This window comes from Salvelinus fontinalis, chromosome 5, assembly GCF_029448725.1.
Source record: "Salvelinus fontinalis isolate EN_2023a chromosome 5, ASM2944872v1, whole genome shotgun sequence".
Lineage (NCBI taxonomy): Eukaryota > Metazoa > Chordata > Actinopteri > Salmoniformes > Salmonidae > Salvelinus > Salvelinus fontinalis.
The window spans coordinates 48,571,623-48,599,348 of record NC_074669.1 but is presented as its reverse complement, the minus strand read 5'-3'; the positions used below and the strand labels follow the sequence as shown (position 1 = coordinate 48,599,348).

General features: G+C 40.5%; 2 protein-coding genes across 6 annotated transcripts; one reads left to right on the top strand and one right to left on the bottom strand.

Annotated features, from left to right (window-relative positions):
- Nucleotides 1–504: 504 nt before the first annotated feature.
- Nucleotides 505–19,253, bottom strand: primpol (primase and polymerase (DNA-directed)). 5 transcript variants are annotated; one of them, XM_055923750.1, is made up of 14 exons: nt 19,030–19,251; nt 18,227–18,444; nt 17,694–17,788; nt 17,399–17,537; nt 14,974–15,121; nt 13,478–13,580; nt 12,553–12,662; nt 12,121–12,283; nt 11,583–11,686; nt 9,814–9,900; nt 9,542–9,650; nt 2,642–2,718; nt 2,376–2,422; nt 505–2,171 (listed from the first exon to the last, which is right to left on the bottom strand). In XM_055923750.1, exons 2-14 carry the CDS (start codon nt 18,407–18,409, stop codon nt 1,887–1,889), a joined length of 1,650 nt encoding a protein of 549 aa, XP_055779725.1. In that variant the 5' UTR covers nt 18,410–18,444; nt 19,030–19,251; the 3' UTR covers nt 505–1,886. The 5 variants fall into 5 exon arrangements, with proteins under 5 accessions (XP_055779725.1, XP_055779728.1, XP_055779729.1 ...); XM_055923753.1 differs by lacking the exon at nt 19,030–19,251 and adding an exon at nt 18,786–19,023; XM_055923754.1 differs by lacking the exon at nt 19,030–19,251 and adding an exon at nt 18,824–19,023.
- A 74-nt stretch (nt 19,254–19,327) lies between these two features.
- Nucleotides 19,328–27,468, top strand: LOC129855754 (caspase-3-like). Its single transcript, XM_055923757.1, has 6 exons — nt 19,328–19,583; nt 20,404–20,543; nt 21,837–21,965; nt 22,782–22,957; nt 23,333–23,447; nt 23,681–27,468. The coding sequence occupies exons 1-6, from the start codon at nt 19,519–19,521 to the stop codon at nt 23,908–23,910; spliced, it is 855 nt and encodes a 284-aa protein (XP_055779732.1). The 5' UTR covers nt 19,328–19,518; the 3' UTR covers nt 23,911–27,468.
- Nucleotides 27,469–27,726: the final 258 nt, after the last annotated feature.

Genomic DNA, 27,726 nt, shown 5'->3' with positions numbered 1-27,726 from the left:
CAATACAGCTCCAACTCATCTTATCCATTTATTTTAACCAATCTTTCATCTTAGTCAATGCAGTACTAGTTGAGTGCCCTACTCTATATGCATGCTGAAATTCAGTAAACTAGTTCTCTGAAGAATGACTTTCTGTGGCTCAGTTGGTAGAGCATTGCAACGCCTTGATTGTGGGTTCGATTTGCACGGGTGACCAGTACAAATAAATGTATCCACCGCTCTGGATAAGAGCGTCTGCTAAATGATTAAATGTAAAATGTATTTGGTCAAACACAATTTTCTCCATCAGTTTACTAAGAACAGGCAGCAAACTGATTGGACAGCTGTTAGAGCCAGCAAAGTGTGCTTTACTATTTTTAGGCAGTGGAATTACTTGAGCTTCCTTCCACACCTGTGGACACATGCTTGGTGACTCGATTTGCAGATAAATGGTTTGCAGTCATATAATACAATTATAATATCACCCATAAAATAATTCAGAACAAACAAGGACCAGAAAACAGGTAAGGAGTTGGTAGTTTATAAATGTTATCAGAAACATCCTATATACAATTCTACGCTATCAGAACAACAAGTAGGGCTGACATTCAATGCAAGGTGCTTTATTGTGCAGCGAACTACACAGCTGACAATGCTCTTTTTAATGGCATATTCCCAGACATTTGTGGAGATTGTCACGCTATAACGCAGGCGTCTCCAACATTTTCTACCATGAGAGCTACTTTTTTATTTTTTATGTTTAGATTTTTTTGCATTTTCACTCTCAAAAATACAATTGTTCATATAGAAACATAATTGAACGTTCTGAGTCCATGGCAATGCTTAAATCGGGAAGAAACAAAAAAATCCATGTTAGTTGTGTAATTACCCTTTTAATTGCGTATCTAACGAGTGAGGAATGTGTACTGCTGCTGCTCATTTCATGGCAAAGTTTGCAAATAATAGATACAAATGATATACTTATGATAATAGAGAAGGTTTTGGGGAAAGTATTTCTAGCTACACACTGAGTGATAGACAAACGCACCACACAGACACAGGCGATATTACTGGAAATGAATATGATATTGTGTTAGGTTTGGGTTTTTAATCCAATAGTGGCTGACCAGGGGTTTGATCATGTCAATGCTGCATTGACTAGATAGTAGCTGGGAGCTTGCGGTGTCTGATACTTGTGAGATTTGTTTATGACCGTTTGCAGTGAAACACATGAAAATTGCATATACTTTCAGAATCGTTTGGCGAGCTACTCATAGGTGGGCTGCGAGCTACTGGCACCTTGCGATCGACCTGTTGGAGACCCCTGCTATAGGCCACCTTGCATTGAATAGGCCTAGGTAGTTAGGAAAAACCTGTTTTATAAAGTGAATTAACAGCCAGTAATTGAAATTGAGGATTGTACTGAATTTCATTTTTTTTTATTTAGCCTTTATTTAACCAGGCAAGTCAGTTAAGAACAATTCTTATTTACAATGACTGCCTACCCCGGCCAAACCCTAACCCGGATGACAATGGGCAAATTGTGCGCCGCCCTATGGGACTCCCAATCTCGGCCGGTTGTGATACAGCCTGGAATCAAACCAGGGTCTGTAGTGACTCCTCTAGCACTAAGATGCAGTGCCTTAGATCGCTGAACTACTCAGGAGCCCAATTACTGTATTACAAATGAGAAATGAACTGTTGGACAAGTATAACCTCCCTCTAATGCAGTCTTCTTCCATTCTGCTCCTGTAGACTCACAGGCTGGCAGGCTTTTGTTCCAGCCCAGCACCTCAACACACCTAATTCAACTAAGCATCAAGCCCTTGAATAGTTGAATGGGGTGGGTTCCCCCTGAGCTGGGGCAAAAGCCTGGTCACCCTGTGTCTCCATGAACAGAATTGAAGTTAAATGCACTTAGTGGCTGACAAGCACAAATCTTTGAGGGACTCAAACTCAGTCATGGTTTGGAGCAGAAGCTCATCTGGGACATCATCCTCTGCCAAATCGCCTGTGCTTCTCTCGACATCCTCCAGGGCCTCCAGGTAAGCCTGGTCATCTCCCCAGGGATCGCGGTCTTCTCCCTGAGGAAGTGTTGCTGCCGAGCCCCCCAGGTACTTCTCCGCTGGGAGTGTCTGGCTGAGCTCGATGTTCCCCAAGTCGTCCATCAGATATGCCTGGTCCTCCTCATCCTGCCGCCAAAAAGACAAACACACAGCTTAATAGCTTTATTTTTACTTTTGTTATTGTGGGATTATTTTTTTGAGATACAGATTCATGTAGCCAGAGGAAGTCAGGTATCTTGTGGTGATGTAATTTTCTATTAAAATGGCCACAAGTGTGACTGAAGCAAATCAAACTTTTGTAGCAGTGAGGGGAACAGGTGCAGAACTCACCATTGTAATGAGGTAGCTGACGCAGATGTCCTGTGGTAATGGGTAACCTGGAAAAGTAATGACAGGTTTAAAAGGCACAATCTGTAAGATTTCCTGCTGTTCCAGTCATTTCAATTAATGACATACTGGTACACCAATCACCTAAAACACAGGTTCTTGATTGTGGTAATAAGACGACTTGTGTCAATAGTATTAGATCTATTCTATTTAATCAAAGTCAGCACCATTTTTACTTCAATACTATTTCAATTTTAACCAGCGCATACTAGAAGATCTGAAGCTCTTGCAAGCAGGGTCATGACACTTCTGGTACCAGACCTCCTGTTTAAGATCCACCAGAATCCTGTGGGGGAAGAAGAGAAAGAAAAGTCAGGGGGACAAAAGTAGGGTAATCTCAAAAGTAAATTCTTTGTGTTGTGAGGAGGATGCAAGAGAAGGTCCTAGGGGAGGAATCAAGGATCTTCTCCTCAGATGCATTTTGAGGAGGTGGTTAAGGAATCAAGGAAAGGAGGAATCAAGAAAACGTTAGAGATTCACTAAAGAGTATCAATATACTGACAAGAGACGAGATTGAGTGCTCTAACAATTGGAGCAGATTTAGAACATTCTAGCCAATGAGACGGCAGATTAGCATGTTAACAACAGGCACAACTCCAATATTAAAAAAAAAAAAATCTCAAAGTTGCCGGGATGCCAAGGCTCCCCAAATTCTATCGGTTCTGCTACCAGGGCTGGCAAAACCCTAGACCATTGTTATATGCGTCGCGGAAGTTAGAATAAGGCCCTCCCCCGCCCTCCCTTCGGAAAAGCTGACCACGACTCCATTTTGTTGCTTCCAGCATATAGACAGAAATTAAAACAGGAAGCTCCCGCGCTCAGGTCTGTTCAACCCTGGTCCGACCAATCGGATTCCACGCTTCAAGATTGCTTCGATCACGTGGACTGGGATATGTTCCGCAAAGCGGCGAACAACAAAATTGACGAATACGCTGATTCGGTGTGTGAGTTTATTAACAAGTGCATCGGTGATGTTGTACCCACAGCGTCTATTAAAACATTCCACAACCAGAAACCGTGGATTGATGGCAGCATTCGCGCAAAACTGAACGCGAGAACCACTGCTTTTAATCAGGGCAAGGCGACCGGAAACATGACCGAATACAAACAGTGTAGCTATTCCCTCCGCAAGGCAATCAAACAAGCTAAGCATCAGTACAGAGACAAAGTGGAGTCGCAATTCAACGGCTCAGACACGAGAGGTATGTGGCAGGGTCTACAGTCAACACGGACTACAAAAGAAAAACCCGCCCCATCGCGGATCACGGTGCCTTGCTCCCAGACAGACGAAACAACTTTTTTGCTCGCTTTGAGGACAATACAGTGCCACTGACACGACCCGCTACCAAAACCTGCGGGCTCTCCTTTACTATAGCCAATGTGAGTAAAACATTTAAACGTGTTAACCCTCGCAAGACTGCAGGCCCAGACGGCATCCCCGGCCGCGTCCTCAGACCAGCTGGCTGAGGTGTTTACAGACATATTCAATCAATCCTTATCCCAGTCTGCTGTCCCCACATGTTTCAAGAGGGCCACCATTGTTCCTGTTCCCAAGAAAGCTAAGGTAACTGAGCTAAATGACTACCGCCCTGTAGCACTCACTTCTGTCATCATGAAGTGCTTTGAGAGACTCGTCAAGGACCATATCACCTCCACCCTACCTGACACCCTAGACCCACTACAATTTGCTTACCGCCCCAATAGGTCCACAGACGACGCAATCGCCATCACACTGCACACTGCCCTAACCCATCTGGACAAGAGGAATACCTATGTAAGAATGCTGTTCATCGATTACAGCTCAGCATTTAACACAATAGTACCCTCCAAACTCGTCATTAAGCTCGAGACCCTGGGTCTCGACCCCGCCCTGTGCAACTGGGTCCTGGACTTCCTGACGGGCCGCTCCCAGGTGGTGAGGGTAGGAAACAACATCTCCACCCCGCTGATCCTCAACACTGGGTCCCCACAAGGGTGCGTTCTCAGCCCTCTCCTGTACTCCCTGTTCACCCACGACTGCGTGGCCATGCACGCCTCCAACTCAATCATCAAGTTTGCAGACGACACTACAGTGGTAGGCTTGATTACCAACAACAACGAGACGGCCTACAGGGAGGAGGTGAGGGCCCTCGGAGTGTGGTGTCAGGAAAATAACCTCACACTCAATGTCCACAAAACAAAGGAGATGATCGTGGACTTCAGGAAACAGCAGAGGGAGCAGCCCCCTATCTACATTGACGGGACAGTAGTGGAGAGGGTGGAGAGTTTTAAGTTCCTCGGCGTACACATCACGGACAAACTGAAATGGTCCACCCACACAGACAGCGTTGTGAAGAAGGCGCAGCAGCGCTTCTTCAACCTCAGGAGGCTGAAGAAATTCGGCTTGTCACCAAAAACACACAAACTTTTACAGATGCACAATCGAGAGCATCCTGTAGGGCTGTATCACCGCCTGGTACGGCAGCTGCTCCACCCATAACCGGAAGGCTCTCCAGAGGGTAGTGAGGTTTGCACACCGCATCACCGGGTGCAAACCACCTGCCCTCCAGGACACCTACACCACCCAATGTCACAGGAAGGCCAAAAGGATCATCAAGGACAACAACCAACCGAGCCACTGCCTGTTCACCCCACTATCATCCAGAAGGCGAGGTCAGTACAGGTGCATCAAAGCTGGGACCGAGAGACTGAAAAACAGCTTCTATCTCAAGGCCATCAGACTGTTAATGTTAGTGATGGCTGTTTGAGTGGCTGCTGCCAACATACTGACTCCACTCCAGCCACTTTAATAATGGAAAAATTGATGTAATCAATTTATCACTAGCCACTTTATATTATATAATGTTCACATACCCTACATTACTCATCTCATATGTATATACTGTACGCTATACAATCTACTGCATCTTGCCATCTTGATGTAATTAAATGTATCACTAGCCACTTTAAACAATGCCACTTCATATGTTTTCATACCCTACATTACTCATCTCATATGTATATACTGTACTCTATACCATCTACTGCATCTTGCCATCTGCATCTAATGTATCACTAGCCACTTTACACAATGCCACTTTATATGTTTTCATACCCTGCATTACTCATCTCATATGTATATACTGTACTCTGTCCCATCTACTGCATCTTGCCTATGCCGTTCGGCCATCACTCATTTATATATTTTTATGTACATATTCGTATTCATTCCTTTACACTTGTGTGTATAAGGTAGTTGTGTAATTGTTAGGTTATATTACTTGTTAGATATTACTGAATGCTTGTGCTTCTAGTTCCAACCATTTTGCTACACTTGCATTAACACCTGCTAACCATGTGTATGTGACAAATAAATTTGATTTGATTTGATGTGTCCACTTACAGTGCATTCGGAAAGTTTTCAGACCCCTTGAATTTTTCGACATTTCGTTACGCTACAGCCTTATTCTTTTTTTTGTCAATCTACACACAATACCCCATAATGACAAAGCAAAAACAGGTTTTTAGAAATGTTGAAAAACTGAACTGAACTATTATATTCAGACCCTTTACTCAGTACTTTGTTGAATCAATCAATCAAATGTATTTATAAAGCCCTTCTTACATCAGCTGATGTCACAAAGTGCTGTATAGAAACCCAGCCTAAAACCCCAAACAGCAAGCAATGCAGGTGTAGAAGCACGGTGGCTAGGAAAATCTTTAGAAAGGCCAGAACCTAGGAAGAAACCTAGAGAGGAACCAGGCTATGAGGGGTGGCCAGTCCTGAAGCACCTTTGGCAGCGATTACAGCCTCAAGTCTTCTTGGGTATGACGCTACAAGTTTGGCACACCTGTATTTGGGGAGTTTCTACCATTCTAATCTGCAGATCCTCTCAACCTCTGTCTGGTTAGATGGGGAGCGTCGCTGCACAGCTATTTTCAGGTCTCTCCAGATGTTCGCTTGGGTTCAAGTCCGGGCTCTGGCTGGGCCACTCAAGGACATTTCTGCGTTATCTTGGATGTGTGCTTATGGTCGTTGTCCTGTTGGAAGGTGAACCTTCGCCCCAATCTGAGGTCCTGAGCAGGTTTTCATAAAGGATCTCTCTGTACTTTGCTCTGTTCATCTTTCCCTCGATCCTGACTAGTCTCCCAGTCCCTGCTGCTGAAAAACATCTCCACCACCATAATTCACCGTAGGGATGGTGTCAGGTTTTCTCCAGACGTGAAGCTTGGCATTCAGGTCAAAGAGTTCAATCTTGGTTTCATCAGACCAGAGAATCTTGTTTCTTATGGTCTGAGAGTCCTTTAGGTGCCTTTTGGCAAAGTCCAAGTGGGCTGTATTTGTATTTATTACGGATGCCAAAGCAGCAGCTAATCTTCTTGGGGTCCAGCAAAATTAAGGCAGTTTATACAACAACAAAAAAAATTACAATACATTCACAACACACTGTGTGCCCTCACTCTCTTTGCTTTAACTCGCACCCATGGGACACTCTGGCTAATTTGTGTGTGTGTGTGTGCGTGCGTGCGTGCGTCTGTACCAATGTTTGTGTTGCTTCACATTCCCCGCTGTTCCATAAGGTGTTTTTTTAAATCAGTTTTTTAAATCTAATTCTACTGCTTGCGTCAGTTACTTGATGTGGAATAGAGTTCCATGTAGTCATGGCTCTATGTAGTACTGTGTGCCTCCCATAGTCTGTTCTGGACTTGGGAACTGTGAAGAGACCTCTTGTGGCATGTCTTGTGGGGTATGCATGGGTGTCAGTAGTTGGTGCATTCAACATGTCAATACTTCTCATAAATAAAAGCTGTGATGAAGTCAATCTCTCCTCCACTTTCAGCCAGGAGAGATTGACATGCATATAATTAATATTAGCTCTCTGTGTAAATCCAAGGGCCAGCCATGCTGCCCTGTTGAGCCAATTGCAATTTTCCTAAGTCCTTTTTTGTGGCACCTGACCACACGACTGAACAGTAGTCAAGGTGCGACAAAACTAGGGCCTGTAGGACCTGCCTCGTTGATAGTGTTGTTAAGAAGGCAGAGCATCACTTTATTATAGACAGTCTCCCCATCTTAGCTACTAATGCATCAATATGTTTTGACCATGACAGTTTACAATCCAGGGTTACTCCAAGCAGTTTAGTCATCTCAACTTGCTCAGTTTCCACATTATTTATTACAAGATTTAGTTGAGGTTTAGGGTTTAGTGAGTGTTTTGTTCCAAATACAATGCTTTTAGTTTTAGAAATATTTAGGGCTAACTTATTCCTTGCCACCCACTCTGAAACTAACTGCAGCTCTTTGTTGAGTGTTGCAATCATTTCAGTCGCTGTAGTAGCTGACGTGTATAGTGTTGAGTCATCCGCATACAGACACTCAAAGTCAGTGGCATGTCGTTAGTAAAAATGTAAAAAAGTAAAGGGCCTAAACAGCTACACTGGGGAATTCCTGATTCTAACTGGATTATATTTGAGAGGCTTCCATTAAAGAACACCCTGTGTGTATTGTTAAACAAGTAACTCTTTATCCACATTATAGCAGGGGGTGTAAAGTCATAACACATACGTTTTTCCAGCAGCAGACTATGATCGATAATGTCAAAAGCGGCACTGAAGTCTAACAAGACAGTCCCCACAATCATTGTATCGTCAATTTCTCTCAGCCAATCATCAGTCATTTGTTTAAGTGCTGTGCTTGTTGAATGTCCTTCCCTATAAGCATGCTGAAATAGCATTGTATCTGGCCAAGCACAATTTTTCCCCAGAAGTTTACTAAGGGTTGGTAACAGGCTGATTGGTCGGCTATTTGAGCCACTAAAGGAGGTTTACTATTCTTGGGTAACAGAATGACTTTAGCTTCCCCCCAGGCCTGAGGGCACACGCTCTCTAGTAGGCTTAAATTGAAGATGTGGCAAATAGGAGTGTCATGTGCCTTTTACTGAGGAGTGGCTTCCATCTGGCCACTCTATCATTGGTGGAGTGCTGCAGAGATGATTGTTCTTCTGGAAGGCTCTCCCATCTCCACAGAAAAACTCTGGAGCTCTGTCAGAGTGACCATCGGGTTCTTGGTCACCTCCCTGACCAATGCCCTTCTCCCCTGATTGCGCAGTTTGGGCGGGCGGCCAGCTCTAGGAAGAGTGTTGGTGGTTCCAAACTTCTATTTAAGAATGATGGAGGCCACTGTCTTCTTGGGGACCTTCAATGCTGCAGACATTTTGTGGGACACTTCCCCAGATCTGTGCCTCGACACAATCCTGTCTCGGAGCTCCACGTACAATTCCTAGATCTCATGGCTTGGTTTTTGCTCTGACATGCACTGTTAACTGTGGGACCTTATATAGACAGGTGTGTGCCTTTACAAATCATGCACAGTCAATTGAATTGACCACAGGTGGACTCCAATCAATTTGCAGAAACATCGCAAGGATGATCAATGGAAACAGGATGCACCTGAGCTCAATTTTGAGTCTCATAGCAAAGGGTCTGAATACTTGTATATATGTAAATACGGTATTTCTGTTTTTAATTAAATAAAATGTCTAAAACCTGTTTTCGCTTTGTCATTATGGGGTATTGTGTGTAGATTGATGAAAATTGTAATTTCATACATTTTAGAATAAGGCTGTAACTTAACAAAATGTGGAAAAAGGGAAGGGATCTGAATACCTTCGAATGCACTGTTTATCAGTACATTTGTAACAACCTAAATATTACGAAACTTCTATTCAATCAAATAAGCCTCAAGTAGCAAATTAGCAATTCAATTGTATGTTGACCAAACGCAACACTCTTCCATTGACCTCTATACAAAAAATTCCCCACTCCCACTGCTTAACGCTATATTTTCGCGCGTACAGATATCTCGCTTCGCCTCTTCCTCTCTGGATGCAGTAGCAAAGGACTTTATCGGGATGCATTTAAAATGGCTTCCTCTCCTTCAACTGCACTGATCTGAAAGAACAGGATAGGTGGAAAGAACATGGTGGCCACCTATAGGGCTATTTGCTTTCACCCGTCTAGTTATTTTAGATCAATACATAATCCAGTAAGGAGAAAAGGAGAGGAAGGAAGGATGACACTTTGGACTACTGAGACAGATAGATCCCCTCAATTCCAAACTAGACACTCACATGACGTTGTTGCTTTTGTGGAACCGGTCAACATTCTGACACCAGCGGTACTTTAGGATGTCGTAGATAAGTAACTGCTCTGAAACAAAGTAATTCCACCGTCGTATGCCTGTTAGGGGAAAAAATTGGAAACGTTTATATTTCAACACTTCAACTTGGTTAATTTGATACACTACAGACCTTTGTAATGCAGCAGCAGTTAGATTGTTTTATTACAGTGCATCTAAAATAATACATATAAAGTATTTATCTAACAGCTGCTTAAAACTTACTTCCTTGGATGCCATCCTTTTTCACCACAGAAAGAACAAAGTTGTCCACTTCTTTGTGGGGAGAACACTGGTAGCCTCCCAAAGAGTCTTACATTGAAGGATGACAAACAAAACAATATCTTTCATAGAAGACAGAAAGGCTATTAAATTCAATAACCGCTGTTTTTTTCAGTCAAAACCAGTATTAGCCAGAAGTTTAACATTGGCAATGAAATCTCCATACCTGGGTCAAATACATATGTCATATTCCTTAAAATGCTAGACGTGAGCTTGACATAGCCTGCTTGGCGCAATGGAATAGTCCCAAAAGTGCAAACGCAAAGTTGTATTCATCTGTGTCTGTATATATACAGTACCAGTCAAAAGTCATCAAAACTATGAAATAACACATATGGAATCATGTAGTAACCAAAAAAGTGTTTAACAAATCAAAATATATTTTATATTTGAGATTCTTCAAAGTAGCCAACCTTTGCCTTGACAGCTTTGCACAAAGTATTCATACCCCTTGACTTATTTCACATGTTGTTGTTACAGCCTGAAAAAAAGTATTAAATAGATTTTTTTCTCACCCATCTACACACAATACTTCACAATGACAAAGTGAAAAAAAAAATTACATTTTTTTGGCACATTTAATTAAAATAAAATGCAGAAATAAATAACATAAGTATTCACACCCCTGAGTCTTTCTGGGTACGTCTAAGAGCTTTCCACATCTGGATTGTGTAACATTTGCACATTATTTTCAAAATTCTTTCAGGTCTGTCCAACTGGTTGTTAATCATTGCTAGACAACCATTTTCAGGTCTTGCCAAAGATTTTAAAGTAGATTTAAGTCAAAAATGTAACTTGGTCACTCAGGAACATTCACTGTCTTCTTGGTAAGCACCTCCAGTGTAGATGTCGCCTTGTGTTTTAGGTTATTGTCGTGGTGAAAGGTGAATTAATCTCCCAGTGTCTGGTGGAAAGCAGAATGAAGGAGGTTTTCCTCTAGGATTTTGCATTTTTTTTTAATTATGTACATGCTTCCTTCTTTTCACTTTGTCATTTAGGTTAGTTTTGTGGAGTTACTACAATGTTGTTGATCCAGCCTCAGTTGTCTCCTGTCACAGTCTTTAAACTCTGTAACTGTTTTAAAGTCACCATTGGCCTCATGGTGAAATCCGTGAGTGGTTTCCTTCCTATCCGGCCACTGAGTTGGGATGGACGCCTTTATCTTTGTAGTGACTCGGTGTATTGACACACCATCCAAAGCCTAATTAATAACTTCACCATGCTCAAAAAATTCAATGTCTGCTTTTAAAAAAAAACATTTTTTAAGACCTCTCTACCAATAGGTGCACTATTTTGCGAGGAATTAGAAAAACCTCCCTGGTTGAATCTGTGTTTGAAATTCATTGCTCGACTGAGGGGTCATACAATTATGTGTGGGGTACAGAGATGAGGTAGTATGGTGTTAAACACCTTTATTGCACACAGTGCGTCCATGCAACTTATTATGCGAGTTGTTAAGCAAATTATTATGAACTGATTTAGGCTTGCCATAACAAAGGGGTTGAATACCTATTGACTCAAGACATTTCAGCTTTTAATTTGTAAACATTTCTAAAAACCTAATTCCATGACATTATGGGGTATTATGTGTAGACCAGTGACAAATAATCTCATATTTTATAGAATGATTCACCTGGTTTGGGTGAGGTCATTAACAACTTTTCTCGCACGTACACAACACACACACAGCTCTGTCTTCTGTGGGTCAGTACCTGAAACACAGTGTGAAGTCGAACCCAGCTGAGCATGAGGCTTGGGGCATATCCCGTCCCTCTCGTCATGGAGGTCCCATGTCAGAATCTTCTGACCGGTGAAACTGCAGACCAATATTGAAATAGACATCATTTATTTACATTAGATTAAACACAAATGTTATCCTAGCCACACATTATGCAGCATGTCAGAATATTAAGCATGTTGAATAGTCAAGCACTTCCATCTCAATCCAAATGTTAATCTTCAACACACACCCCTGCTCTTCCTTCCTCCCACTTAATGTCGCATGACGAAACCAGCATTCCGTGGGCTTGTGTGATAGCATTTTTAAAAAATGATTTCAACCAGCTTTGCCAGGTCAGTACACAGTCAAGTCACCTGTAGTTCTGGGGTAAAGTTTCCTCTAGGTACAGATCTAGATCACCATCCCCTGAGACATCCCAATAAATGCCAACCTGCCCAGTACGGGGGAAAATGCTAAACTGACCGAAGATCAGCATCTAGGGGCAACTCCACCCTTCACTTCATCTGTACCTTACGTTGCTGATTAAGGAGGACTGGAACAAGCTCTCCTCTGCAGAGACATTCCTTTTAGGCTTGGTGATGAACTTGTTGTCCTCTGCGACAGTGAAGGCTGCATTCTTCCCCACCTTAGATGACTTGTAGAGACGGAAGTTTCTGTTCTTGGTGTACACACCTACATTTCATCCATTGTAACATAAATTAACACAAACAAGTAGAATTTACAATGCATTGACAAGATAAATCAAATTCCATACACCTATAGACTGGTTGTAAAATATAAATAGATGGACAAACAGCAATAAAACAGAGATATAATCATCTAAAACAGAACAAAATACAAAGATAACAAAGATTAGTTCTCAATGCTTGTATCTACTATTTCAGCCTCATTTGAAAGTAAAGGTAAAATTGACTTTTCAAGATACTTTAGGTGACACTTACCGAGGTCAACAAAAAGCCCATCCTGTCCGTCCTTGTTTTTCACCAACAGGAAGCTGAGGTCCCTCTCTTCCTGTCTGGGCCTCTTGGTCGGTGGACTTCCAATCAGCCCCCTAATAATAATAATAATAATAATACATAGAATTTACAGTCAGGTCCATAATTATTGGTACCCTTGATAAAGATAACCATAAAAGGCTGTATAAGATAAATAATACAAATACTGAGCTATATTGTATGCTCAATTTAATATATGTATTTTTATAATTATTATATTATTTTATACTAATAAAACTGCACAGGGAAAGATATTTTGTTTTAATAAAAAATATAGGGGTCAAAATGATTGGCACCCCCGTTTTCAATGTATGGAGTATAACAAAACTGAGCCTTTTTCGAAAATATTTAATGAGATTGGAAAACACGTTGAGAAGGATCTTAGACTATTCCTCCATACAGAGTCTTTCAAGATCCTTGATATCCTTTGTCTGCTCTTATGGATTGCCGTCTTCAATCCAATCTTATTAAACATTTTAGAATGAGGCTCAGTTTTGCTATCCTCAGAGTACTGAAAAGTACTGAGTACTGAAAAGAGGGGTGCCAATTATTTTGACCCCTATATTTGAGAATTTTTGTATTACTTGTTAAACAAAATATATTCACTGAGCAATTGTATTAGTATAAAATATAATATCCCCATTATATGGAACATGCAATATATTTCAGTATTTGTATTATTTATTTTATACAGTATTTTTTGCTTATATTTATCAACGGTGCCAATTATTATGGACCTGACTTTTCTAAACCCTTAAGTATTGTGTTGTAGTATTGAATGTATCTATCAATTCGTCTTTTAGTTACTAATTGCGTTAAATCCCTTAGAATTATAAGATAAAGTGTTACCAAAATTTGTTTTAGAACAGACCTTTTGCCACTGTCCTCTGTGACTCCACCCATGTCATTCTCAAGTTCTCTTCCCCTCCTATGCACGCTCAGCACTGGCTGCAGAATCAAATTGATAAATTGCCCTTTAAAAAAGAATAAATGCATACTTGATTTACTGATGAGATATTTTTTAAATCAGCACAAGCCTACATTGATTAGAAAACAATGCATTTTATTTTCTACCTCCAATATAAAGCAATAATATTGTGAAGATGAGTTTAATATCTATACTGAACAAGAATATAAATGCAACATGCAACAATTTCATTGATTTGACTGAGCTACAGTTTTTCATATGAGGAAATCAGTCAATTGAAATAAATGAATTAGGGCCCTAATCTATGAATTTCAGATATGCATATTTTGGTCACACAAGAAATGGGCCTCACAATGTGCCTCAGGATCTCATCACTGTATTGTTGTGCATTCAAATTGCCATCGATAAAATCTAATTGTGTTTGTTGACCGTAGCTTAATGCCTGCCCATACCATAACCCCACCCCCACAATGGGGCACTCTGTTCACAACAGCAAACTGCTCGCCCATACGACGCCATACACGTGGTCTGCAGATTTGAGGCCGGTTGGACATACTGCCAAATAATCTCTAAAAAGACGTTGGAGGCGGCTAATGGTAGAGGAATTAAAATTAAATTATCTGGCAACTGCTCAGGTGGACATTCCTGCAGTCAGCATGCCAACAGAACATTTCTGGGATCTTTGATTTCCGCTCATGAAACATGGGACCAACACTTTACATGTTGCGTTTATATTTTTGTTCAGTGTATACAGTTGAAGTCGGTTGGTGTCATTAAAACTCATTTTTCAACCACTACACAAATGAATTGTTAACAAACTATAGTTTTGGTAAGTCGGTTAGGACATCTACTTTGTGCATGACACAAGTCATTTTTCCAACAATTGTTTACAGACAGATCATTTCACTTATAATTCAAGGTATTGGAGTGGCCATCACAAAGCCCTGACCTCAATCCTATAGAAATTTGTGGGCAGAACTGAAAAAGTGTGTGTGAGCAAGGAGGCCTACAAACCTGATTCAGTTACACCAGCTCTGTCAGGAGGAATGGACCAAAATTCACCCAACTTATTGTGGGAAGCTTGTGGAAGGCTACCCGAAATTTTTGACCCAAGTTCAACAATTTAAAGGCAATGCTACCAAATACTAATTGAGTGTATGTAAACTTCTGACCCACTGGGAATGTGATGAAATAAATAAAATATGAAATAAATCATTCTCTCTACTATTATTCTGACATTTCACATTATTAAAATAAAGTGGTGATCCTAACTGACCTAAGACAGGGAATTTTTACTAGGATTAAATGTCAGGAATTGTGAAAAACTGAGTTTAAACGTATTTGGCTAAGGTGTATGTAAACTTCCGACTTCAACTGTATATCTCTATCTACGGTCTCGTTTCCACTTTTTTCATCAGAGACAGTAGGAGATTACGTACCAACATGTAGGTTATCCTTAAAAGCTGCATTTGGTAAAATGAAGATGAGATGGCGACTGAATTTTTCCTCGGTGCTGGAGTCAAGGTTCAGAACATCTTTCCCAGAGCACTCAATCCCATACACCTCCTCCAGCTTCTCACACACATACTGTAAACACACAGGAGAAAACAGCGTTACCAAATATAAATATTAATAAACATGTTGAATGTATGTACCATCGACATTAAAGGGTCAATCTGTGATTGCTACATCTATTTTTGGACTTTTAAATTAATTGTATACACTACCGTTCAAAAGTTTCAGGTCACTTAGAAATGTCCTTGTTTTTGAAAGAAAAGCACATTTGTTGTCCATTAAAATAACATCAAGTTGATCAGAAATACAGGGTAGACATTGTTCATGTTGTAAATGACTTTTGTAGCTGGAAACGTCTGATTTTTTATGGAATATCAACATTGGCGTACAGAGGCCCATTGTCAGCAACCATCACTCCTGTGTTCCAATGGCACGTTGTGTTAGCTAGACCAAGTTTATCATTTTAAAAGGCTAATTGATCATTAGAAAACCCTTTTGCAATTATGTTAGCGCAGCTGAAAACTGTTGTTCTGATTGAAGAAGCAATAAAACTGTCCTTCTTTATACTAGTTGAGTATGTGGAGCATCAGCATCTGTGGGTTCGATTACAGGCTCAAAATGGCCAGAAACAAATAACTTTCTTCTGAAACTCGTCAGTCTATTCTTGTTCTGAGAAATTAGGGCTATTCCATGCGATAAATTGCCAAGAAACTGAATATCTCGTGCAACGCTGTGTACTACTCCCTTCACAGAACAGCGCAAACTGGCTCTAACCAGAATAGAAAGAGGAGTGGGAGGCCCCGGTGCACAACTGAGCAAGAAAACAAGTACATTGGAGTGTCTAGTTTGAGAAACAGACGCCTCACAAGTCCTAAACTGATAGCTTCATTAAATAGTACCTGCAACGTCAACAGTGAAGAGGCGACTCCGGGATGCTGGGCATTTAGACAGAGTTGCAAAGAAAAAGCCATATCTCAGTGGCCAATAAAAATAAAAGAAGATTAAGATGGGCAAAAGAACACAGACACTGGACAGAGGAAGATTGGAAAAAAAGTGTTATGGACAGACAAATCTAAGTTTGAGGTGTTCGGATCACAAAGAAGAACATTCGTGAGACACAGAAAAAATGAAAAGATACTGGAGGAGTGCTTGACACCATCTGTCAAGCATGGTGGAGGCAATGTGATGGTCAGGGGGTGCTTTGGTGGTGGTAAAGTGGGAGATTTGTACATGGTAAAAGGGATCTTAAAGAAGGAAAGGCTATCACTCCATTTTGCAACGTCATGCCATACCCTGTATGCGCGTAATTGGAGCCAATTTTGTCCTACAACAGGAACCCAAAGCACAGCTCCAAACTATACAATAACTATTTAGGGAAGAAGCAATCAGCTGGTATTCTGTCTATAATGGAGTGGCCAGCACAGTCATCGGACCTCAACCCTATTGAGCTGTTGTGGGAGCAGCTTGACCGTATGGTACGTAAGAAGTGCCCATCAAGCCAGTCCAACTTGTGGGAGGTGCTTCAGGAAGCATGGGGTGAAATCTCTTCAGATTACCTCAAAGAATTGACAACTAGAATGCCAAAGGTCTGCAAGGCTGTAATTGCTGCAAATAGAGGATTCTTTGACGAAAGCCAAGTTTGAATGACACAATTATTATTTCAATTAAAAATCATTATTTATAACCTTGTCAACGTCTTGACTATATTTCCTATTCATTTTGCAACTAATTTCATATATATTTTCATGGAAAACAAGGACATTTCTAAGTGACCCCAAACTTTTGATTCTTGAAGAATATAACTTATGAGCGTAGTCCAACTGTCATACCATCAGAACCTAAAATATAAGCTAGTTTTTCTCCATTGTTTGTAAACAATGTAGTTGTAAACGAACACTGTATAGCCTCAAAACATGATTAAAATTATGCAAGTGAGTCTTTGCATCCCTACCTCTGTCTATGAATTTGAGAGTGGTTACATTAACATTTAATTCCTCAGAATGTACAGCAAAAAAATACTTTCTATGGATCACACTTTATTTGGACCATCAGTCATAAGGGTGTCATAACACTGTCATAACAACTAAATAAAATTTGTCATAAACAGTCTTGGCAGCTGGCTTCACCTTATGGCAACTGACTTTACACTGTCATGCCACAAAGCATTAATTTGATTAGCCAGTTTGCTAGTTAGTTTGCCTAGCCAATAGGCTGATCTAAACATTGTGTGTGTCATGTCAGTGTAAAGTAAATTGTCATAACAATGACATAACTAACACCATAAACAACATATTTGACACAGGTCTATTTTGCACTTGAGAGGGAAGGAAGCAATCAATGTTTGCGTACCTGGATGAGGGAGGCCACCATGCACTTCCCATCAAAGCCCTTATTGGAGGGCCTGTGGAACTCCAAGTCAAAATATAGCTTGCAAACAGCCCCCTCTGGGATCACCTCATAGCAATGCATCAGAGATTGCCTGTAGGTACTAATTACAGTTGAAATTTAAAGGGTTGAAGTGCAGTAGTACCATTGATTAACAATCTTCAGTTATGACAAATAGGACTTTCTTATTTCTTAACTAACTGCCTCTGAAGGTATAAATAAAGTTGTATTGACGTGAATGGTGTAACCTTATACATACCTGTAGTAATGCCATAGCTCACTGTAACTGCTGACCAGGAAGATCCTCTGACCCATCTTTGCCTGTTCCTTCTCAAGTGCAAACACGTGTACGTCCTTTGAATTAGAGGGCAGTCAAAACTACAGTTAGCTGAAAACAATGTCATTTTTTCTGTTATTATGACCCATTGGGGCGGCAGCGTAGCCTAGTGGTTAGAGCATTGGACTAATAACCGAAAGGTTGCAAGATCGAATCCCCGAGCTGACAAGGTACAAATCTGTCGTTCTGCCCCTGAACAAGGCAGTTAACCCACTGTTCCTAGGTCGTCATTGAAAATAAGAATTTGATCTTAACTGACTTGCCTAGTTAAATAAAGGTAATAAAAAATCAAATGGAAGGGCAATAAAACACACACATCACATAAAGTCCTCCGGACATACAGTAGCCTGCTCACAGATCTGTGTGTGCTGTCTTGTCAAATCCTATGGTCAATGTCAAACATGACAGCACAAACAGATCTGGCACCACATTACTCCAGACATGCTGGTACATACCTCTCTGCAACTCTGTGCAAAGTTGATAGCCATACATTGACGAGGGAAGAGCTTCCATATGGAGGACGGCTGCCATGGCCGGGACAGCCTAGGTTTGTAGCATGAGGTCAAAGGACACTGCTGGAAGGACTGAGCTAATTGTTCCACCTTCTTCAATCTGTTTTCCCAATCACCCTTGTTCATCTTCTATGTGATGCTGGCTGCCACCACAGTCATTTCTGCATGTAAGAAATAAAATAAAACTATTTGATTACTTTAATGTAGTAGTGTCAGTGTTATTAATATCTAACTTAGAAATGATCAATATTGAAGGCATTACAATAGACTTATGGCTCCATCTCTGATTTTGAATTCACAACAATGTGATTGTTAAGCCCCATCATTATTAGGCCTAGCAGAGAATGGATGGAATGTGGCTGGAGAAATGTAGCTATTTAGGGCCACCTTTCAAATTCAGACACATTGGATGCAAGGACTGACCGCCCATGAGAATGACAAGATTGTTTTAGCTACATTCATAAATTTGTTTACAAGCATTCGATTGTGTATGAATTGGTACCAATTAAATGTGTATACAGTCTGATTAAATCAGACTACCGTAGCCATACACACTGCACATTTAGCCGGAGTTGAGTTTAATATGTCATGTTGTTAATGCCAGTACCACTAAAATGTATAAAAATAAAATAAAATGTAAACTAAATATGTAAAACCTGCTTAACGTTTGCTAACCTAAGCTAATTAGCTAGCTAGCTAACGTTACAGAATTCGACTTAAAGCAGGAACTGAATCTATCTACTTACAGGAACCCGTGTTGAAAACGTTGTTTTGCAGCGAAATGTTACGTACTTCATGGAAGAACGTATGGTGCGTTCCAGTGCGCTAGAAGTGTGCCTTACTATCCAAATAATTGAGCGCAAGCTGAATTCCTGCAATATGGATATGAAATATTGCAAATGCATATAGCCCACCAATATGGAGCCACCATTTATATGTACACGTTTATTATTATCAATAATATCATATGGATCATATGAGTTGTGTGGAAGTGTGGAAACCGAACGCCCCCTTGCATTGGTTTCGATTGTGACGTGTTCTAATATTGTTTACTCCGGACGCTACTATTGGTTGGTTGCTAACTGTTGTTTGTAACAAAGAACTATAGGAAGACATGCGCATACAATATATTGGCTTGATATAAGGGTGGCAATTTGCACGGTCTGACCAAAACTTTACTACCAACATTTTTATATAGGCACTGACATTTCTTTGAAATCGATTCGCAGAATACCATGGCAGCAGCAAACGAGTTGAGTGCTGGGGACTGCGTTGTCGCTAGGCGGGGCGATGGACAAGAGTGAGATTCTTTGTTATCTCAATGCATGTATTTTACGAAGTAGCCTAGCAAACCGTGGTAAAGTTGTTTTGAGTTGCGATATTCACCAGTCATTCGGACCACCACATGTTATTATACATTTTTGTAATGAAATCAGGACATTAAGCGACATTGTTACTTGATGATCGTGTTGCGGTCATGGAGTTTGATGCCTATATTTGGTCCATGCTAGACCACATACAGGAAATTGTTATTGAGTCACGCCTATAGTTGACACACGCACAGCCATATATATGACTAAAAATAGACGTTTTACAGTAGGAGATCTATTGTATCTCTTTTGAAAAAAGTATTATATTTTTATTCATAGATATTGCTTAACAGTCAGAGAGAGAGAGAAGGCACAGGGTCAGCCACATGGCAACACTCCTGGGAGCATTTTGGGTTAAGGGCCTGCCTGGGAAACTTTTGAAATGCATCCTTCCACCCTTTCTTAAAGTAATCACTGATCTGATGATTCTACAGGTGAAAAGTAAGGGTACCACCTCACGGCTTCCACAAAATCCACATGTCTGATCAGTGATTACTTTGAGGCAGGGATGCTCAAAAGAATTTCAACGGTTCACGCGTATACTTACTCAAAACCCAGTCTGAGATCTGACTTACAGAGTCAGCTTGGCGTATTTCTGTAATCTAACTAGTGGTCCTGTGTGGCTCAGTTGGTAAGAGCTAACAATGACAAAGTCGTAAGTTCAATTCTCAGAGGGAAAACATGCACACACGAAAATGTAAGTGACTTTGGATGAAAGCGTCTGCTAAGTGGCATCTATTTGTTTCCTAGGTCAGAGGGCCCCTGTGGTGGCTCTGGGTCTATGCAGGTGGATGCCACGCCTCAGTCCCATAGCTTCAGGTACAGCCTCCGCTACCCAAGCATTGGCCAGTGTATCATCATTAACAACAAGAACTTTGACAGAAGAACAGGTATTGTGTTTGTTCATTTGTAGACTCCCGGTCTAGGCTATGTCTAATACTTGTTTTGTGTTTGCATAAAGCTTGTTCAGCTTCTTCTCAGTGGGTGAAACTAGTTGAAATTACATCATTATAACCTGATTATGTAAAATGGTTGTAATGACATTACCTCACCCAGCTTTGTCTGCTGGGTTACTACTGTAAGAATATGTGTAAAGGCAGTGATGTAAAGTACTTAAGTAAAAATACTTTAAAGTACTATTTAAGTCTTTTTTTGTGTTATCTGTACTTCACTATTCAGATTTTATACAGCTTTTACTTCACTACATTCCTAAAGAAAATAATGTACTTTTTACTCCATACATTTTCCCCGATACCCAAAAGTATGTTACATTTTGAATGCTTAGCAGAACAAGAAAATGGTCCAATTCACACACTTATCTGACCTGGAGGACTCACTAAACACACATGCTTGTTTTGTAAATTATGTGAGTGTTGGAGTGTGTCTCTGGCTAGCCAAATAAAATAAAAATGGTTCTGTCTGGTTTGCTTAATATAAGGAATTTGCAATTATTTATGATTTTACCTTTTGATACTTAAGTATATATATTTTTTTACCCCTTTTTCATGGTATACAATTGGTAGTTTACAGTATTGTCCCATTGCTGCAACTCCCATACAGACTCAGGAGAGGCGACGGTCAAGAGTCGTGCATCCTCCGAAACACAACCCAGCCAAGCCGCACTGCTTCTTGACACAATGCCCGCTTAACCCGGAAGCCAGCCACACCAATGTGTTGGAGGAAACACCATACACCTGGCGACTGTGTCAGTGTGCCTGGCCTGCCACAGGAGCTTGTGCGCGATGGGACAAGAACATCCCCGCCGGCCAAGCCCTCCCCTTACCCGGACTACGCTGGGCCAATTGTGCGCCGCCCCATGGGTCTCCCGGTCGCGGCCGGCTGCAACAGAGCCTGGACTCGAACCAGGATCTCTAGTGGCACAGCTAGCACTGCGAATCAGTGCCTTAGACCACTTGGGAGGCACCTATATTTTTGTAATTACATTTACTTTTGATACTTAATTATATTTAAAACCCAAAACTTTTAGACTTACTCAAGTAGTATTTTACTGGGTCACTCACTTTTACTTGAGTCATTTTAAGGTATCTTTACTTTTACTCAAGTATGACAATTGGGTACTTTTTCCACTACTGTGTAAAGGCTGTATGTACACAATGATGACACGCATTACATATCCAGAAAGCAAATTGAATTAGTCTAATAACTTTACTTTGTTTTTAAAGGTATGAATGTACGCAATGGCACAGATGTGGATGCAGGCAACGTAATGAAGGTGTTTGGGAAACTGGGTTATAAGGTGAAGGTTTACAATGACCAGACAGTGGACCAGATCAAGCATGTTTTAACCACAGGTAAGCATGTTTGAAAGTCAGCACCACCACGGAGATGGGTTTGTCTTCGTATAAAGATCATACACAGAAGACATTCAGTAAATTACGTTTTAAAAGCAGCCCATTCACAATAAAAACAAGTGAAAGTACATGGTCTCCTGTACTTAAACTGAGAATCAACAATACGACGTTTCCACGAGCAACGGGGTTAAGCAAAGACATTGCAGGTGAACACCATGCAAAACGATCCGCTCTCAGTGTCTGCACATGTGCACTGTCGCACTTCATTCACTCACCTGCAACGTGATAGCTGTGTGAAAACATTGGTGAAGAAAATTAGCGTCTTGTTTCTCACTTCTTGTTGTTCTGGAAATTGTCCCAATATTGCTCTTGTCTACCTTTTTTTTAAAGGGGCAATCCGTAGTTGAAACAATAACAAAACGCCCTCCACACAAATGTTTCGGTAAAAAGTTGAGAGATGTGGCTGAAGAAATGTAACCATTCCCAAACTCATAGACAGAGCTATGGATGCCAGGACTGATCATCCATGATATCAACATTTATAGTTTTAACCATGTTTTAAAATGCTGTACAGTGTCTGTTTACATTTACTTTGTTTACAAACATTGAAGTAATGCAAGCTTATATTTTGGGTTCTGATGGAGTATGACAGTTTTTCAGCTCATGAGGAATTTGTTATGTTCTTCAAGAATCAATGGGTACATCAATAATCAATCATTTATAAGTAAAACATGTATGTAGCATCAGCAGATTGCTCCTTTAAAGAGCCTTTTAAATTCTGTGAAGGACCAATCTAAAACTTGATGTTGTTTCCAGCCTCCAAGGAGGACCACAGTTGCTACGCTTCGTTTGTGTGTTGCCTGCTGAGTCACGGGGATGATGGCGTGTTCTTCGGGACGGATGCCTCCATCGAGCTCAAGAGCCTCACCAGCCTGTTCCGGGGCGACCGCTGCAACTCGCTGGTGGGCAAGCCCAAACTCTTCTTCATCCAGGTACTGTGGCCATCACGTATGTTCCTAGATCAGACTTTTTAAAACTACTCAGGAGCAGATTTACAAAGCCATTGCACCTGTTTATAATTTTATTTCTAGATGGAATTAATGTGAAACCAAAGCACTAGAACAACAATATGAAGTTAAGGTTAAAAGAAGGTATAAGATAGAGGCTAATTGAATCCCCTACTGACAAAACAGGTTACAGTCAAATCAAATAAAAACAGGGTCATGTGGCTGACCCTCTGACACCGCCTGGTATAGAGGTCCTGGATGGCAGGAAGAGGTGAGGGATTGTTCAAAGGGTAGCCTTTGCGTTCGTGTGTGACTGTGACTGATCCATGTCTCCTGTTCCCCCGTGTGTGTGACAAGCAGGCTTGCAGAGGTACTGATCTGGACAGGGGCATCGAGGCAGACAGCAGTTCAGATGGGAGTTCGACCAGGATCCCTGTGGAAGCAGATTTCCTCTATGCCTACTCCACAGCTCCAGGTCCAAGACATGTTCCAAAACCACACACACACACATAGAAGCACTCTCCAGTCAAGTTTCATTGAGGTGTGCACAGATCTATAAGTAATTGGATCTGTGAATGCAAGGCTACCACCCTCTTACTTTACCAATCCATCCAATTTAGATCTGTTATTATCTGAGCATGGATGCATTTTCTGAATTATTCAAACCAGGCCCTTGACTCTTATGTGCTCTCACATGTCTTCCCACAGGCTACTACTCATGGAGGAACACGCAGACTGGCTCCTGGTTTATTCAATCTCTGTGTGAGATGATTGGCAAGTACAGCAAAGAGCTGGAAGTCCAACACATCCTGACCCGGGTCAACCACAAGGTGGCGACAGAGTTTGAGTCTGCGTCAAACTCTCCCGGCTTCGATGCCAAGAAGCAGATCCCCTGCATTGTATCAATGCTGACCAAAGAGATGTACTTTACACCCTGAAAGGAGAAAGGTGTGAAGAAGCTCCTCATTTACCTGGTCCCAGATCGGTTTTAGCTGTCTCGCCAACTCCTATGGTCACTGTTATAGGAGTTGGCAAGAGAGGAAAAACAGACCTGGTACCAGCATCTGAGTGAGGGCAATAGATGTGTGTTTGTTTTGGTTGTGGATTGTATTAGCTGAATTAAACACCACTGCTCAATCGCTCTAGCTCAAGTTGGACTTGGTTTAAACTTGTAGGCTTAAGTATCATATTTTATGTTGGAGGTTGAAACCTCTGTCATGCTTTCAGCCTGATGTCATGCACAGAGAAGTTGACTCTTCTTCAGGGTAGAGGTCAGTTCACGTTTCAATTCCATCAACTGAGTAAGTGTGAAATCCTAATTGTAAATGTTACATTTAAATAACTTCCTAAATGCACTGATTGATTTGAAAGTTGAATTGACCCCAACCCTGTTTCTTACAGAATGATCCCTTGTGTGTAACGTTTTGGGAGTAGATTGCAGGGGTAGTGTGTAGTAATCAAATCATGGATGTGCAACTCATCTACAAGCACCAGCATTTCTCCCTCATTTTACTCATACTGTTTTCTTTAAACATTTTATTTAAAATTTTTACAATGTCTAGAACCACACATTTTGTTGGATACTTGAATGAGTAGTCAAAGTGCATTTCTGAAGGGATTCTGTTGCATTTGTCTTGTGTGGGTTTAAATTGTTGATATTTTTTTAATTGCAGGATATTGTGTAGGTCCGTTTTATAGTTATTCTGTGAAAAAAACAATCTTGTTAAATTAATTCTGCAGAAATAAGGCTTGCTTGCCCTTCCGCCTTCTTTCATGGAATCAGTGTCTCTTTCAGTCCGCTCCAAAGTGGGTCAATTGAAAGCTCTTCCTGACCTGAACATAACCAAATGCTTATTCTGTTTGTAGGTTAGAAACATTTGCTCCTGTCCTGGCGTAACAAATGTATGGTATGTTGATAGGATGTGTATGCTGATAGTAGACAGGATGTGTCCTCTAACTTGGCAGAGACATTTTGTCTATATATTTAAGGCCCAGTTGTAGAAGCTTAAAGGTGCACTCCAGTAGTGATGTGTGGGTCAGCTGTTTGTTCACCCACCCGCAATTGCTAATAACCCATCTGCAACCACCCAACTATATGTGATAAAGTGAAAATGCAATAAGATTTTCAGCGCAAAATGTACACATGACATCAGTTTGACAGGAATTAAAGCTGTGAAAATGACCTAACATGTTTCTGATAAGATTTCAGTTCAGCTGCAAGAACTGCTTAATTCTGCAGGAGTTATATTTATATTATAAATAGTCATAATGGTGCCAGAGGAGATGGCCTTTAACCAATTGTGCATTTTTGTATGTGTTTTTTCACGTTATTTGTAACTTATTTTGTACATAATGTTTCTGCCACCGTCTATTATGACCGAAACGAGCTTCTAGATATCAGAACAGTGATAATTCACCTCAAACTGGACAGCCACACTGATCCTCACCCCTGAGGGGCCCCAGTGTTGTGTGCTTAGTCCCCTCCTGTACTCCCTGTTCACGCCATCACACGCATGTTGATTTTTATCCATCCACACCAGATGCGATCAGAACACACAGGTGGAAATATCAAAACGAATTCTGAACCAATTACATTAATTTCGGGACAGGTTAAGCAAACATTTATGACAATTTAGCTAGCTTGCTGTTGCTAGCTAATTTGTCCTGTGATATAAACATTGGTTTGTTATTTTACCTGAAATGCACAAGGTCCTCTACCTTGACAATTAATCCACAGATAAAACGGTAAACTGAGTTCTTTTTCTAGTAATCTCTCCTACTTCAGGCTTCTTTTTCTTTGGACTTTAAATAGTGGTTGGCAACCAACTTTAAGGTGCATTACCACTACCAACTGGACTGGAGTGTGGACCTCACTTCATCTTTCAATCACCCACGTGGGTATATTCTCCTAAAAACCAATGAGATGACACGTGGGTGCATGCTCCTAAAAACCAATGAGGAAATGGGAGTGGCGAGAAAGATGTAAACCGTCATTGCCTCTTGATCACATTTGTCATACTGTAATTGTTTTGAATTTCACTTAGTTGGTGAGGTTCTCGAAGCTCCAACAATTATAGTTACAGTTTTCGGTTCCGCTTTATGGCGCAAAAATCATATTTACATTATAGTCAGATAGGTAAAGCGTAACTACAGATTAGGCACATTGTTACAGAGTGCAATTTATTGTGATAGCAGTTTACAGTTGTGTCAATACACATTGGGATATTCTCACATTAGATTAGCAAACATTGTACGATGTAGCGATGTGTACTGTTAGGGTTCGTTCCTTTCCTCCTTGTCAATCATTGGTGAAATTAGCATTATGACAATATATTTAATTAAATCTTTCAAATAACTTTATTAATGCAATTGCAGACAGAAGTTGACAATCAGGAACATATCACGCATGTTTCTGAGTAAGTTCTGCATCAAACAAAAAGTCTCAAGTTGTTTTGTTACACCCTCAGTCTAGCCTGGTGATGTCACTACCTACGTCATTAGCTTTTTACTCCTGAGACCAAAACCCTGCCTACCAAGCTATATAAACAATGGCTTTTAGTGTTATCCAAAACTTAGCAATAAACATCCACTCCCCAAAGTTGATTTATTGTGGAATGTTTGACTAGTCTTATCTCCTCCACTCCCCTGCAGAGCTTCTTCTTCACAGTCACACATTACTAGGAGGGGCCTCTTTTTAATGAGGCAGAGAGAGAGAATTAGAAAACAACTGGAACAATATTAAAATCTCATAATGTATATATATATATATTGTTAATCTGTAGTCTAGGACCCTACTAATGTAAGGAGGGTCTTATAACCCCTCCCCTTCTATTAATACAACATAAGAATAATCAATTATTGTAATACATCAAACATCTTGGTACAACCCTTTTCATGACCCCTAGGTGAACCCGACAGTACCTACAAAGTAATTAGGCCTACCATGTAAATAAATGATTATATTGTCATTTTAAAGTAGGACCGTTTTTCATATTTACATTGTCTAATTCAATGCATGGAGTTTTGATGGATTTTTGCTAATAACTTTTTAATACTGTCCTTTGGTGATATGGTTGTCCATAGAGAAAAATGTATGTATTACCTTTGTCCATAAGCTGTCTCTGTACAACATGATTACATCATGTCCAATGTTCCCACATATTTTTTTAATCACTGAGCAAATTTCAGGTCTGCTGAGCGCAAACTTTAATGTTGCGAAAATTCTGTGCAACTTCCGGCGCGCGTTTACTGTGAACACTGTACCTGCTTTAAGTTATTTTTAACAGTGGTCAAGTAGGCTACTGTGGCTATTTGGTAATAATATAGGCCTAACATGCACACAGTCTATTTTACACTGTTAGTTCTATTGAGTGCAATGAAAAAATACTCTGCTCCATTGTCATAGAAACTGTACCATCCTTAATAATTTTATGTCCTCACATTTTGTATAGTCAGTACCACCTGCTGTCTACAGAAAATAAAAGTAGTTTTTTGGAGTTTGTAACATTATTTCACCCTTCACCTGGTAAATGACCATTTAAATATTGTTTTTATTTTACATTTATTTTAACATAAGACATGTTGAGACCTATGCCTCTTTTTCAAATGTGTCCTGCACAATACAACACAAATACGTACATTATACACAAAATATACATATACAGTATATCACAAAAGTGAGTACACCTCTCACATTTTTGTAAATATATGAGTATATCTTTTCATGTGACAACACTGAAGAAATGACACTTTGC

What these genes read in the sequence shown, in the direction of transcription:
- primpol (XM_055923750.1), bottom strand. Translation starts at nt 18,409, where the DNA reads ATGAACAAGGGTGATTGGGAAAACAGATTGAAGAAGGTGGAACAATTA. An exon ending in AAAGGATGGCATCCAAGGAA is followed by an intron (nt 9,651 to 9,813) that starts GTAAGTTTTAAG and finishes TTCCCCTAACAG; the next exon opens with GCATACGACGGTGGAATTAC. An exon ending in TCAGCTACCTCATTACAATG is followed by an intron (nt 2,172 to 2,375) that starts GTGAGTTCTGCA and finishes TTTTGGCGGCAG; the next exon opens with GATGAGGAGGACCAGGCATA.
- LOC129855754 (XM_055923757.1), top strand. Translation starts at nt 19,519, where the DNA reads ATGGCAGCAGCAAACGAGTTGAGTGCTGGGGACTGCGTTGTCGCTAGG. An exon ending in AGGCGGGGCGATGGACAAGA is followed by an intron (nt 19,584 to 20,403) that starts GTGAGATTCTTT and finishes TTTGTTTCCTAG; the next exon opens with GTCAGAGGGCCCCTGTGGTG. An exon ending in GAACTTTGACAGAAGAACAG is followed by an intron (nt 20,544 to 21,836) that starts GTATTGTGTTTG and finishes TTGTTTTTAAAG; the next exon opens with GTATGAATGTACGCAATGGC.